General features: G+C 50.4%; 1 protein-coding gene across 1 annotated transcript in view; it reads left to right on the forward strand.

Moving 5' to 3' along the window:
* Nucleotides 1-6,279, forward strand: part of SRD5A3 (steroid 5 alpha-reductase 3) — a 59,042-nt gene extending 52,763 nt beyond the window's left edge. The window contains exon 5 of the mRNA XM_030191396.1: nucleotides 5,571-6,279. Within this exon, the coding sequence (XP_030047256.1) occupies nucleotides 5,571-5,830 (260 nt within the window). The 3' untranslated portion in view covers nucleotides 5,831-6,279. The remainder of the gene's footprint in view (nucleotides 1-5,570) is intronic.
* Nucleotides 6,280-12,945: the final 6,666 nt, after the last annotated feature.

The following is a 12,945-nucleotide window of genomic DNA, read 5'->3' on the forward strand; positions in this document are numbered from 1 at the left end:
CCAGCAGAGCATAGCCGCAATCAACGTGTCCGTGCCGGACGATCTACCGGTCGGGAGGAGGTTAAAATTTTTTCACCAAAGGTGGCCTCTCAAAGCTTCCGACCAGTGGGTTCTTCAAATAGTCCGGCTAGGATACTCCCTCAATTTACTACTACTACTTAACATTTCTAAAGCACTACTAGGGTTACGCAGTGCTGTACAGTTTAATTTGGTCACAAAGCCTCCAAATTGCCCACCGGGAGCTCAGTCCTTCAGCTTCCAGCACAAGCAGGTACTTGCAGAGGAACTCTCCGCCCTTCTCAGCGCCAATGCGGTTGAGCCCGTGCCACTGGGGCAAGATGGGCTGGGATTCTATTCCAGGTACTTCCTTGTGGAAAAGAAAACAGGGGGGATGCGTCCCATCCTAGACCTAAGGGCCCTGAACAAATATCTGGTCCGAGAAAAGTTCAGGATGCTTTCCCTGGGCACCCTTCTCCCTATGATTCAGGAAAACGATTGGCTATGCTCTCTGGGCTTAAAGGATGCTTACACTCATATCCCGATACTGCCAGCTCACAGACAGTATCTTCGATTCCGTCTGGGAACACGGCACTTTCAGTATTGTGTGCTACACTTTGGTCTCGCCTCCGCGCCCAGGGTGTTCACGAAATGCCTGGCTGTCGTAGCGGCGTCTCTACGCACACTGGGAGTACACGTGTTCCCTTACCTCGACGATTGGCTGGTGCAGAACACCTCCAAGGCAGGAGCCCTACAGTCCATGCAGATGACTATTCGACTCCTGGAGCTACTAGGGTTTGTGATAAATTATCCAAAGTCCCACCTTCTTCCAGTTCAAAAACTTGAATTCATAGGAGCTCTGCTGGATTCTCAGACAGCTCGTGCCTACCTTCCGGAAGTGAGGGCCGAAAATCGTCTGTCCCTCGTTTCCTGGGTGCAAGCGTCTCAGCAGATCACAGCTCGGCAGATGTTGAGATTGCTCGGCCACATGGCCTCCACAGTTCATGTGACTCCCTTGGCCCGTCTTCACATGAGATCATCTCTATGGACCCTAGCTTCCCAGTGGTACCAAGCTGCTGGGGATCTAGAGGACGTAGTCCAGCTGTCCACCAGTTTTCTTCAATCCCTGCAGTGGTGGATAATTCAGTCCAATTTGACTCTGGGACGTCCCTTCCAAATTCCTCAGCCGCAAAAAGTGCTGACGACGGATGCGTCTCTCCTGGGATGGGGAGCTCATGTAGATGGGCTTCACACCCAAGGGAGTTGGTCCCTCCAGGAACAAGGTCTACAGATCAATCTCCTGAAGTTACGAGCGGTCTGGAACGCTCTAAGGGCTTTCAAGGATCGGCCGTCCCACCAAATTATTCAAATTCAGACAGACAACCAGGTTGCCATGTATTACATCAACAAGCAGGGGAGCACTGGATCTCGCCCTCTGTGTCAAGAGGCCGTCAGAATGTGGCTTTGGGCTCGTCGATACGGCATGTGTCTTCAGGCCACATATCTGGCAGGCGTAAACAACAGTCTGGCCAACAGATTGAGCAGGATCATGCAACCTCACAAGTGGTCGCTCAATTCCAAAGTGGTACACGTGATCTTCCAAGCGTGGGGCTCCCCCTTGGTGGATCTCTTTGCTACCCGAGCCAACCACAAGGTCCCTCAGTTCTGTTCCAGACTTCAGGCCCATGGCAGACTAGCATCGGATGCCTTTCTCCTAGATTGGGGGGAAGGCCTCCTGTATGCTTATCCTCCCATACCTTTGGTGGGGAAGACTTTGCTGAAACTCAGACAAGACCGAGGCACGGTGATTCTGATCGCTCCTTTCTGGCCGTGTCAGATCTAGTTCCCTCTTCTTCTGGAGTTGTCCTCCGAAGAACCGTGGAGATTGGAGTGTTTTCCGACCCTCATTACACAGAACGAGGGGGTGCTTCTGCATCCCAACCTCCTGTCTCTGGCTCTCACGGCCTGGATGTTGAGAGCATAGATTTGCCTCCTTGGGTCTCTCCGAGGGTGTCTCCCGGGTCTTGCTTGCTTCCAGGAAAGATTCCACTAAAAAGAGTTACTTCTTTCTATGTTTGAGGTTTGCCGTCTGGTGTGACAGCAAGGCCCTAGATCCTCGCTCTTGTCCTACACAGACCGTGCTTGAATACCTACTGCACTTGTCTGAGTCTGGTCTTAAGACCAACTCTGTAAGAGTTCATCTTAGTGCGATTAGTGCATACCATTACCATGTGGAAGGTAAGCCGATCTCAGGACAGCCTTTAGTTGTTCGCTTCATGAGAGGTTTGCTGTTGTCAAAGCCCCCCATCAAACCTCCTCCAGTGTCATGGGATCTCAATGTCGTTCTCACCCAGCTGATGAAACCTCCTTTCGAGCCACTGAATTCATGCCATCTGAAGTACTTGACCTGGAAGGTCATTTTCTTGGTACTACTACTACTATTTAGCAATTCTATAGCGCTGCAAGGCGTACGCAGCGCTGCTCAAACATAGAAGAAAGACAGTCCCTGGTGGCAGTTACTTCAGCTCGCAGAGTCAGTGAGCTTCAAGCCTTGGTAGCTCGTGCTTCTTATACCAAATTTCATCATAACAGAGTAGTTCTTTGTACTCATCCTAGGTTCTTGCCGAAGGTGGTGTCGGAGTTCCATCTGAACCAGTCAATTGTCTTGCCAACATTCTTTCCCCGTCCTCATACCAGCCCTGCTGAACGCCAGCTGCTTACACATTGGACTGCAAACGAGCATTGGCCTTCTATCTGGAGTGGACACAGCCCCACAGACAGTCCGCCCAAATGTTTGTTTCTTTTGATCCCAACAGAAGGGGAGTGGCTGTCGGGAAACGCACCATATCCAATTGGCTAGCAGATTGCATTTCCTTCGCTTACGCCCAGGCTGGGCTGACTGTTGAGGGTCATGTCACGGCTCATAGTGTTAGAGCCATGGCAGCGTCAGTGGCCCAATTGAAGTTAGCCACTATCGAAGAAATTTGCAAGGCTGCGACGTGGTCATCCGTCCACACATTCACATCTCATTACTGCCTTCAGCAGGATACCCGATGCGACAGTCGGTTCAGGCAGTCGGGGCTGCAGAATCTGTTCGGGGTTTAGAATCCAACTCCACCCCCCCCCCCCCCCCCCCCAGGCCCATTTTTTATTCTGTTCCAGGCTGCACTCTCAGTTAGTTGAAGAAGTTAGGTCAATCTCAGTTATGTCCTCGCCGTTGCGAGGCCCAATTGACCAATGTTTGTTGTTTTGAGTGAGCCTGGGGGCTAGGGATACCCCATTCGTGAGAACAAGCAGCCTGCTTGTCCTCGGAGAAAGCGAAAGCTACATACCTGTAGAAGGTATTCTCCGAGGACAGCAGGCTGATTGTTCTCACCAACCCGCCCGCCTCCCCTTTGGAGTTCTGTCTTCCCTTGTCTTTGCTATTCACTGGACTGACAAACACGCTTGCTTGCGTTCGGGCGGGAAGATGGTCGTGCATGCGCACTCGAGGGCTAGCAAACGCTGTTGCTAGTAAAGATCTCCGATCGGAGGGGGCTGCCGTGGACGTCACCCATTCGTGAGAACAATCAGCCTGCTGTCCTCGGAGAATACCTTCTACAGGTATGCAGCTTTCGCTTTCTGGATTGAATAGAAACATTCTTGGTGTTGGGAAATGGGTCATATTTACTAGTACTACTTTATCATTACTCACATGCTTTATAAAATGCACACATAGGCACGTAAATTAAGAAATTTGTGTGTGGTAAAGAGTAAGCATATGTAAATGCATAAATTCCTTGGGGTTGTTTTCAAAATAGAAGCATGTGCATACTTTTATTCTGAAAATTTGCCAGTACCTCTACAGGGAAAAATATGCATGTACTATTTGCATGTGCACTCAACTTCACTCTTAATGGGGTAATTTTAAACTATCAGCGTGGGCTACCATTAAGACATTATTTTACTGTGAACCCCAGTTATTAGTAACTAGATCTCATTGCATAAAATGGGACTTATGCTAAAATTGCACAAGTTACTGGTAAAATAATGTCTTTAACAGTATCCATATTGATAAGTATGCCCTTTTAATGAGGATGTCTGCCTGGCTTTTTTTGCTTCTGTTCATGTGACAAAGCTACACCTTGGCATTAATAACAAGCATAACCTGTTTGGTTTTGTGGGGGTGAGGTTTAGTAAGGGGTTGTTGGAGATGTTATATTATAACTGATGTTTTGTGTTTGTTTTATTCTGTTTTATTTATTTTTTTAATGTAATTTTGCATTCTATTTAGCTATAGGTGGAATGTGAATGAATAAACTTAACCTAAACAATAGAAATGTAAAAGGTTAGAAGTGTTTAAACAGTCTATGGTGCTTATTTTAGAAACAGTATTCATTTTAATACATTCATAAACTGCCAGTTAAATGTCCATGTTGCATAGAGGTCAAAATCCTGATTTTACAAGTCCAGGATATGAACATCTAAAGCTTCAGAATGTGCATCTGGCGAGGGGGTGTGGTCTGAATGTGTTTGGGTAGGCTTAAATCATGGACAGCTATTCCTCATTTCAGAAGGGAAGGAATGTCCATATCTTAACAAATGGACATGGGATGTTTAGACCTGCTTCTTCGGACATCCAGGGCACCCTCTTAGGAGTGAGCAGTAGGTGTTTGTTCTTACCCTGTGGTAACTGCAAAATATAATACAGGGTAAGTGCATCACAGAGTATTTACATCACCCATTCCATCCAGAGGCCCAGAACCTTGAAAGCCATGGTGATGCAACTCCATACCTGTGGCTCCATCCCCTATTTAGTCCTAATCCCTCCCCCCCCCCCCCCCCCCCCCACACACACACACATGCCAAACTCCCCCTGAATACAGTATTGGTGCTCGCCCAGAGCCCTACCTTGTCCCACCCCCATCCACTGTGATGTACCCTGAGTGTAGCTAAGCTATGGCACTGTTACCGAGTAGCAGTAGTCTGTCTCTTTTGCTGCCCGCAATGACTCCAGAATCCAAGATAGTGCCTCTGCCATCTAGCACTGCTGGAAAGCAGAGGTATCAGGATCCAAGATGATGCCTTTTGCCAGGATCCAAAGATGGTGCCATTGCAGGTAGCAATGGTGTCACAGCCCAGCTACACCCCGTAGAGGTCCTGATGTGTGAGGGGTGGGAGAGGGTAGGGCTGTGGGTGGGCACCAGTGTTGGGTCCAGAGCAGGGTTTGGTGTGGGGGGGATCATGTGCTGTGAAATGGACATCTCTGTGCCTGCTGCTTTTCCATCCATAGTTTTGGATATGTTTGTTTCTGAAATGGATATTCGTGCTGCACCTAGTGGCACAGAGATGTCCATTTTGTCATGTATTTTAGAAAAGCTTTGTTCTAAAATACCAGTGGAACTTTAGATGTCCTGACTTGGACATCTGAATTATGATTTGAACATCCTTTTTAAAATGCAGCTGTACTGTATGTGCAAACAGGTATTTACTGCAGATATCTGAGAACTTTTTATTACAGCTTTCCAAGAGTCAAATCTAATTTTTGCATATTAACATTTCATCTAACTTCTGTTTTCCTTTTAAATTTTCAGGTGAAGTCGTTAACTTGGATCACAGTGTCCCTTATGGGGACTGGTTTGAAAGTGTGTCTTGCCCACACTATTTTGCGGAATTGTTGATATATGTGGCTATGGGTGTCACTTTTGGAGGCTGGAACCTGACCTGGTGGCTTGTGGTGCTATATGTACTGTTCAATCAGGCACTGGCTGCAGTCCTCTGCCATGAATTCTACCAAAGAAATTTTATATCGTACCCAAAGCATCGAAAAGCACTGATACCATTTCTTTTTTAATATAACTTGCATAGGAATCTTATTGTGGGTGTTCTTTTTAGAAAGTTTCAAAACTTTGTTTTCAAAAGTAAATTATTAGCATTTGGAGAATGGGAATTAAAATGTTATAAAAGTTTCATCTGTCTTAAATATAAGTTCTATTACAGCAGAAGTCATGTGGCAAGTAATTCTTCTACAAATGTAACTCTCACTGTGGAAGGGTGTATGGTCTGTTGTGGAATAAACTGAGGAGATGTCCTGAGACTTGGAAATTCAAATTTTGTGTAACATCTGATTCTTTAGCAACACACTTGTACCTCCCCAAGGCTCAGTTTTCCCAACACCATTTTGGATGATGATGTTGTTTCTCCACACTCCCCTATAGAAGCTGTTATACAGATAAGGTACAAGAACTAAAAGCCCAAAATTCTACCCCTGAGATGCTTGCATGCACATATCTGAACATTACATTATTATGTTTCATAGAGTTAAGTTGACATGAAAAGCACTATGAATCCAAAAGATAATTCTTTATCATAGTCACTATCATAGGCATACTTTATTGAATAAACCTAAATTTCCACACGGTTTATAGAATACAGCAAGCGCCCGTCCCCGTGACAATATTTAGTCACAGGTAGTTATGTATTCTATAACAACGTGCATGGATTTTAGAAACCCCTGTGACCTGCCCATGGCCATGCCCCCTTTTCAATTATGCGACTTAGAATTTACGCACATCTTGTTATAGAATACACTTAACCAAAGAACCAGGAAACAAGTACTAATATAAGATTCACACACAAAAAAGGAATTTTTGAAAATAAATAGGAAGTGCTCCCCCAGATAATTGGACACCCACATGCTAGTCGGTTTAGACCACTCTAGTGGGACATAGCACTTCTTTCATTGAGAGCTCGTCCTCTCCTGTGAATTATATTGTGCTATAAGTGCTCAGCATAAGTATAAGTATACACTTAGTTCTGTGTATAAATTCTAATTAATGCCAATTAGTGTTAATTGCTTGTTAAGTGGCAATTATCAGCGCTGATTGGCATGTTAATTAAGTTAAACGACAAATCCAGAATACGACTGGTTTTGTGCATGCAACTTAAGATGCGCTATATAGAATCCAGGGGACAGCTCATAAAATTGTTAGATGAGAGGGGGATAGAAGTCCTGTAGTGATTAGTTTTAGTATCTAATCCATAATTACTGTGTTGTCATTGTCAGGTTCCCAGGTTCAGAGCCCGCGGGGACGGGCTCTGGAGCAAACGTGAGCCCTTGGGCTGCTGACGAGGAGCGACAGCAGCAGGCAAAACCCACCAACCAACACTGGGCTAGCGCACAGGCAAGGACTGCAGGCGCCGCCCAGCGAGCCGGAACACACGGACTGGAACCCCCTGGACTGGAGTACACCGGACTGGAACACACTGGACCACAGTATACCAGACTGCTCCGCACTGGACCGGAACACACTGGACTGGTCCACACCGGACCGGAACACACTGGACTGGAGCACACTGGACTGGACTGGTTCATACTGGACTGGAACACACTGGACTGGAGCACACCAGACCGGAACACTCTGGACAGGAGTACACCGGACCGGTCCGCACAGCTTCACCTGCACTTAGCCACTGACCCCCCAGGAGTTGAGATCCTGAGTTTGAGCGGCCGGCAGGACTTACCGGAAACAGGATAACACAGGGACCAGGATACTAGAACAAGCTTGAAACAGGAGTGCTCCTAGGTACTGAACTAACAGAAGTGCTCCTATGTACTAAACTAACAGGGGTGCTCCTAAGCGCTACACAACAGAAGTGCTCCTAACAGTAACCCAGCAGAAGTGCTCCTAAGCACTAAACTAACACTACTCCTAAGCACTACTCTAACAGAAGTGCTCCTAAGCACTATACTAATAGAAGAACTCCACAGCACTAAACTAACACAGGTGCTCCACAGCACTAAACTAACAAAGGGAAAGCAGGGAAGCAAAACACATAAACTAACACTGGTGCGCCTAAGCATCAAGCTAAAGCAGTGCTCCACAGCACTAAACTACCAAAGGTGCTCCTAAGCACCAAAAGGGAAAGCAGGGGAGCCACAAGGGAAAAGCAGGAAAGCTAAACACATAAGCTAACACGGGTGCTCCTAAGCACCAAGCTACAGCAGTGCTCCACAGCCCTAAACTACCAGAGGTGCCCCTAAGCACCAAGCTACCAGGAGTGCGCCTAAGCACTCCACTAACAGAAGTGCTTCTAACAGCACCAAAAGGGAAAGCAGGGGAGCCAGAAGGGAAAAGCAGGAAAGCTAAACACAAGTCAAAAGTGCACTCTGCACCCACACTAACCTGGACCTTTAGCAAATGCAAGCAGGGAAGCTAGACACAAAGTCAGAAGTGCACACTGCACCACCCCTACCTAAAGCAAATGCAAATGTTGCAAAGGCCCTGAAGGGAAGAACACCACTTCCTTATCAAGGCCCTGCCTGATGATGTCACAACTACCAGACACAGGCAGCCAGCACACTGAAACCCAGAGAGGCTTAACCCACACAGCTGCCGTATAGTGAAGCAAAAGAGTCATGCTGCTGGAAGCAGCCAGCACAGAGACACAGAGCTAGCTCAGAAAGGACAGACAGAGGAAACAGAAGCCAGCACAGAAGCTGACCCCCAGAAATAAGGTAAGTCTGGGGGAGGTCATGGCCACAATCATGACAGTCATGTTTATATATTCTACCCTTCATCAACATCCAGGATGAACAAATACGTATAACATCAGAAACCATGAACATAAAACACTGGAAAAAATGTACAGAATACCTGTTGGCATAGAAGTCAGTGATGTAGGTGCTTGAGCAACCCCAATATTGAGCAGACTTTGAGCTTATAAACTCCTTTGAGCTTATAGACCCTGACTCTGACACAGAGATCCATGCAGAGATGATCATTCTTGTCACTAACATTCTCCGAGGACAAGCAGGCTGCTTGTTCTCACTGATGGGTGACGTCCACGGCAGCCCCTCCAATCGGAAACTTCTCTAGCAAAGTCCTTTGCTAGTCCGCGCGCACCGCGCATGCGCGGCCGTCTTCCCGCCCGAAACCGGCTTGAGCCGGCCAGTCTTCTTTTGTCCGCACTCGGTACGGTCGTGTATTCGCCGTGTCGAGCCCCGGAAAGTCGACCTCGCGCGTCCAAATTTATTTTTGACGTGTTTTTTCTTCGGAAAAGTCTTTCACAGTGTCGGGAAGTGCTCCGGAAACCCCCCCCCCGGGTTTCCTGTTAACCCCTTCCCGTACTTCCAGCTTTTTGCCCCGATAAGTTTTCTTTCGTCGTCGGGGTAGGCCTCTTTTCGGCCTCGGTCGAGATTTTCTCCCTTAAAAATTTTTGGTGCTCTTTTTCCGTCATTTCGGATTTTGATTTCGCCGGCGTGATTTTTCCGCCCATGACATCGAAGCCTTCCAGCGGCTTCAAGAAGTGCACCCAGTGCGCCCGGGTTATCTCGCTCACTGATCGACACTCGTCGTGTCTTCAGTGTCTGGGGGCCGAGCACCGCCCTCAGAACTGTAGTCTGTGTTCCCTGCTTCAAAGGCAGACTCAGGTAGCGAGATTAGCCCAGTGGAACGTGTTGTTCTCGGGCTCTTCGTCGGCATCGGCACCGGGATCTTCGAGTGCATCGACGTCGTCAGCGTCCAGACCATCTTCCTCGGCCGCCCCTGCATCGAGTGCATCGAGGCATCGGGCCTCTGCATCGGCGCCAAGGTATCGGGCGACTGCATCGACGTCGGTGGTACCAGGACCTCGTCTGCTGATGTCGTCGGACGGTGGTGCATCGTCAGGAGTGCAGGTGAGGGCTGTCCATTCCCCTGCTGGTGGCGGTGAGCCTTCGGGTGGGTCTCCTCCTACCCTGAGGGCTCCTGCGGTACAGCCCCCCCGAGACCGACCTCCTTCGGCCTCGGCCCCGAGGAAGCGACGGCTGGATTCTACGTCCTCCTCGTCGGTGCCGGGGAGCTCCGGTGACATGCTTCGGAAGAAGTCAAAGAAGCATCGACACCGGTCGCCTCCCCGCGTCGGCACCGAGAGCTCTGGGTCGCCGAGGGAGTCGGCACCCAGCAGGCATCGGCACCGAGAGGACCGCTCACCCTCTGTTCAGGAGGTGTCGATGCGCTCCACTCTGGACAGCCCGGAACAGCCTCCTCGCCCGGAACAGGTTCTGACGTCGACGCCTGCATCGACCTCTTTGCCTTTCTCTGCAGCCGCTCTGAACGAGAGCCTCCGGGCCGTTCTCCCAGAGATTCTGGGAGAGCTGTTGCGCCCTACCCCTCCGGTACCGGCGGTGCTTGCGCCTCCGGTACCGTCGAGCGTGGCGCCGGCTGGCCCATCGCCCGGGGTGAGGTCCCCGACGTCGGTACCGCGTGCGGTGCCGACTGCGGCCACCTCCCAGGAGGGCTCCCCGACTACGTCGGCGGAGGGAGCATCGCCGATGCGGGCGAGGGAGTCTACCTCTCGACGCCCCCATCGTGGACGTGGCTCCACCGAGTCGAGCCGGGCGAGGTTGCAGACACAGGTTCGTGAACTTGTCTGACACCGAGGGTGAGGCCTCGTGGGAGGAAGAGGAAGACCCCAGATATTTCTCTGACGAGGAGTCTGAGGGTCTGCCTTCTGATCCCACTCCCTCTCCTGAAAGACAGCTTTCTCCTCCTGAGAGTCTGTCTTTTGCTTCCTTTGTCCGGGAGATGTCTACGGCCATCCCCTTCCCGGTGGTTGTGGAGGACGAGCCCAGGGCTGAAATGTTTGAGCTCCTGGACTATCCTTCTCCACCTAAGGAAGCGTCCACTGTTCCCTTGCACCATGTCCTAAAAAAGACATTGCTTGCGAACTGGACCAAGCCACTAAGTAATCCCCACATTCCCAAGAAGATCGAGTCCCAGTACCGGATCCATGGGGACCCAGAGCTGATGCGCACCCAGTTGCCTCATGACTCTGGAGTTGTGGATTTGGCCCTAAAGAAGGCTAAGAGTTCTAGGGAACATGCTTCGGCGCCCCCGGGCAAAGACTCTAGAACCTTGGACTCCTTTGGGAGGAAGGCCTACCATTCTTCTATGCTCGTGGCCAAAATCCAGTCTTACCAGCTCTACACGAGCATACACATGCGGAACAATGTGCGGCAGTTGGCGGGCTTGGTTGAAGCTCTTCCCCCTGAGCAAGCCAAGCCTTTTCAGGAGGTGGTCAGGCAGCTGAAGGCGTGCAGAAAATTCCTGGCCAGAGGGGTGTATGACACCTTTGATGTTGCGTCCAGGGCCGCTGCTCAAGGTGTGGTGATGCGCAGGCTCTCATGGCTGCTTGCCTCCGACCTGGAGAATAGACTCCAGCAGCGGATTGCGGACTCGCCTTGCCGTGCGGACAATATCTTTGGAGAGAAGGTCGAGCAGGTGGTAGAGCATCTCCACCAGCGGGACACCGCATTCGACAAGTTCTCCCGCCGGCAGCCTTCAGCCTCTACCTCTACAGGTAGAAGATTTTTTGGGGGAAGGAGGACTGTTCCCTACTCTTCTGGCAAGCGTAGGTAGAATCCCCCTTCTCGACAGCCTGCGGCCCAGGCTAAGCCCCAGCGCGCTCGCTCTCGTCAGCAGCGTGCGCCTCAGCAAGGCCCCGCGGCTCCCCAGCAAAAGCAAGGGGCGAGCTTTTGACTGGCTCCAGCAGAGCATAGCCGACATCCAAGTGTCAGTGCCGGGCGACCTGCCGGTCGGGGGGAGGTTGAAAGCTTTTCACCAAAGGTGGCCTCTCATAACCTCCGATCAGTGGGTTCTGCAAATAGTCCGGCAAGGATACACCCTCAATTTGGCCTCAAAACCTCCAAATTGTCCACCGGGAGCTCAGTCTTACAGCTTCCAGCACAAGCAGGTACTTGCAGAGGAACTCTCCGCCCTTCTCAGCGCCAATGCGGTCGAGCCCGTGCCATCAGGGCAAGAAGGGCTGGGATTCTATTCCAGGTACTTCCTTGTGGAAAAGAAAACAGGGGGGATGCGTCCCATCCTAGACCTAAGGGCCCTGAACAAATATCTCGTAAAAGAAAAGTTCAGGATGCTTTCCCTGGGCACCCTTCTCCCCATGATTCAGCAAAACGATTGGCTATGCTCTCTGGACTTGAAGGATGCCTACACACACATCCCGATACTGCCAGCTCACAGACAGTATCTGCGATTTCAGCTGGGCACACGTCACTTCCAGTACTGTGTGCTGCCCTTTGGGCTCGCCTCTGCGCCCAGTGTGTTCACAAAGTGCCTGGCTGTAGTAGCAGCGGCACTTCGCAGGCTGGGGGTGCACGTGTTCCCATATCTCGACGATTGGCTGGTGAAGAACACGTCCGAGGCAGGAGCCCTGCAGTCCATGCAGATGACTATTCGCCTTCTGGAGCTACTGGGGTTTGTGATAAATTACCCAAAGTCCCATCTTCTCCCAGTGCAGAGACTCGAATTCATAGGAGCTCTGCTGGATTCTCAGACGGCTCGCGCCTATCTCCCAGAGACGAGAGCCAACAACTTGTTGTCCCTCGTCTCGCGGGTGCGAGTGTCCCAGCAGATCACAGCTCGGCAGATGTTGAGATTGCTGGGCCACATGGCCTCCACAGTTCATGTGACTCCCATGGCCCGCCTTCACATGAGATCTGCTCAATGGACCCTAGCTTCCCAGTGGTTTCAAGCGGCTGGGGATCTAGAAGACGTGATCCACCTGTCCACGAGTTTTCTCGAATCCCTGTATTGGTGGACGATTTGGTCCAATCTGACTCTGGGACGTCCTTTCCAAATTCCTCAGCCACAAAAAGTGCTGACCACGGATGCGTCTCTCCTCGGATGGGGAGCTCATGTCGATGGGCTTCACACCCAAGGCAGCTGGTCCCTCCAGGAACGCGATCTACAGATCAATCTTCTGGAGTTGCGAGCGATCTGGAACGCTCTGAAGGCTTTCAGAGATCGGCTGTCCCACCAAATTATCCAAATTCAGACAGACAACCAGGTTGCCATGTACTATGTCAACAAGCAGGGGGGCACCGGATCTCGCCCCGTGTGTCAGGAAGCCGTCAGCATGTGGCTCTGGGCTCGCCGTCAAGGCATGGTGCTCCAAGCCACATAACTG

This window comes from Microcaecilia unicolor, chromosome 2 (genome assembly GCF_901765095.1).
Source record: "Microcaecilia unicolor chromosome 2, aMicUni1.1, whole genome shotgun sequence".
NCBI lineage: Eukaryota > Metazoa > Chordata > Amphibia > Gymnophiona > Siphonopidae > Microcaecilia > Microcaecilia unicolor.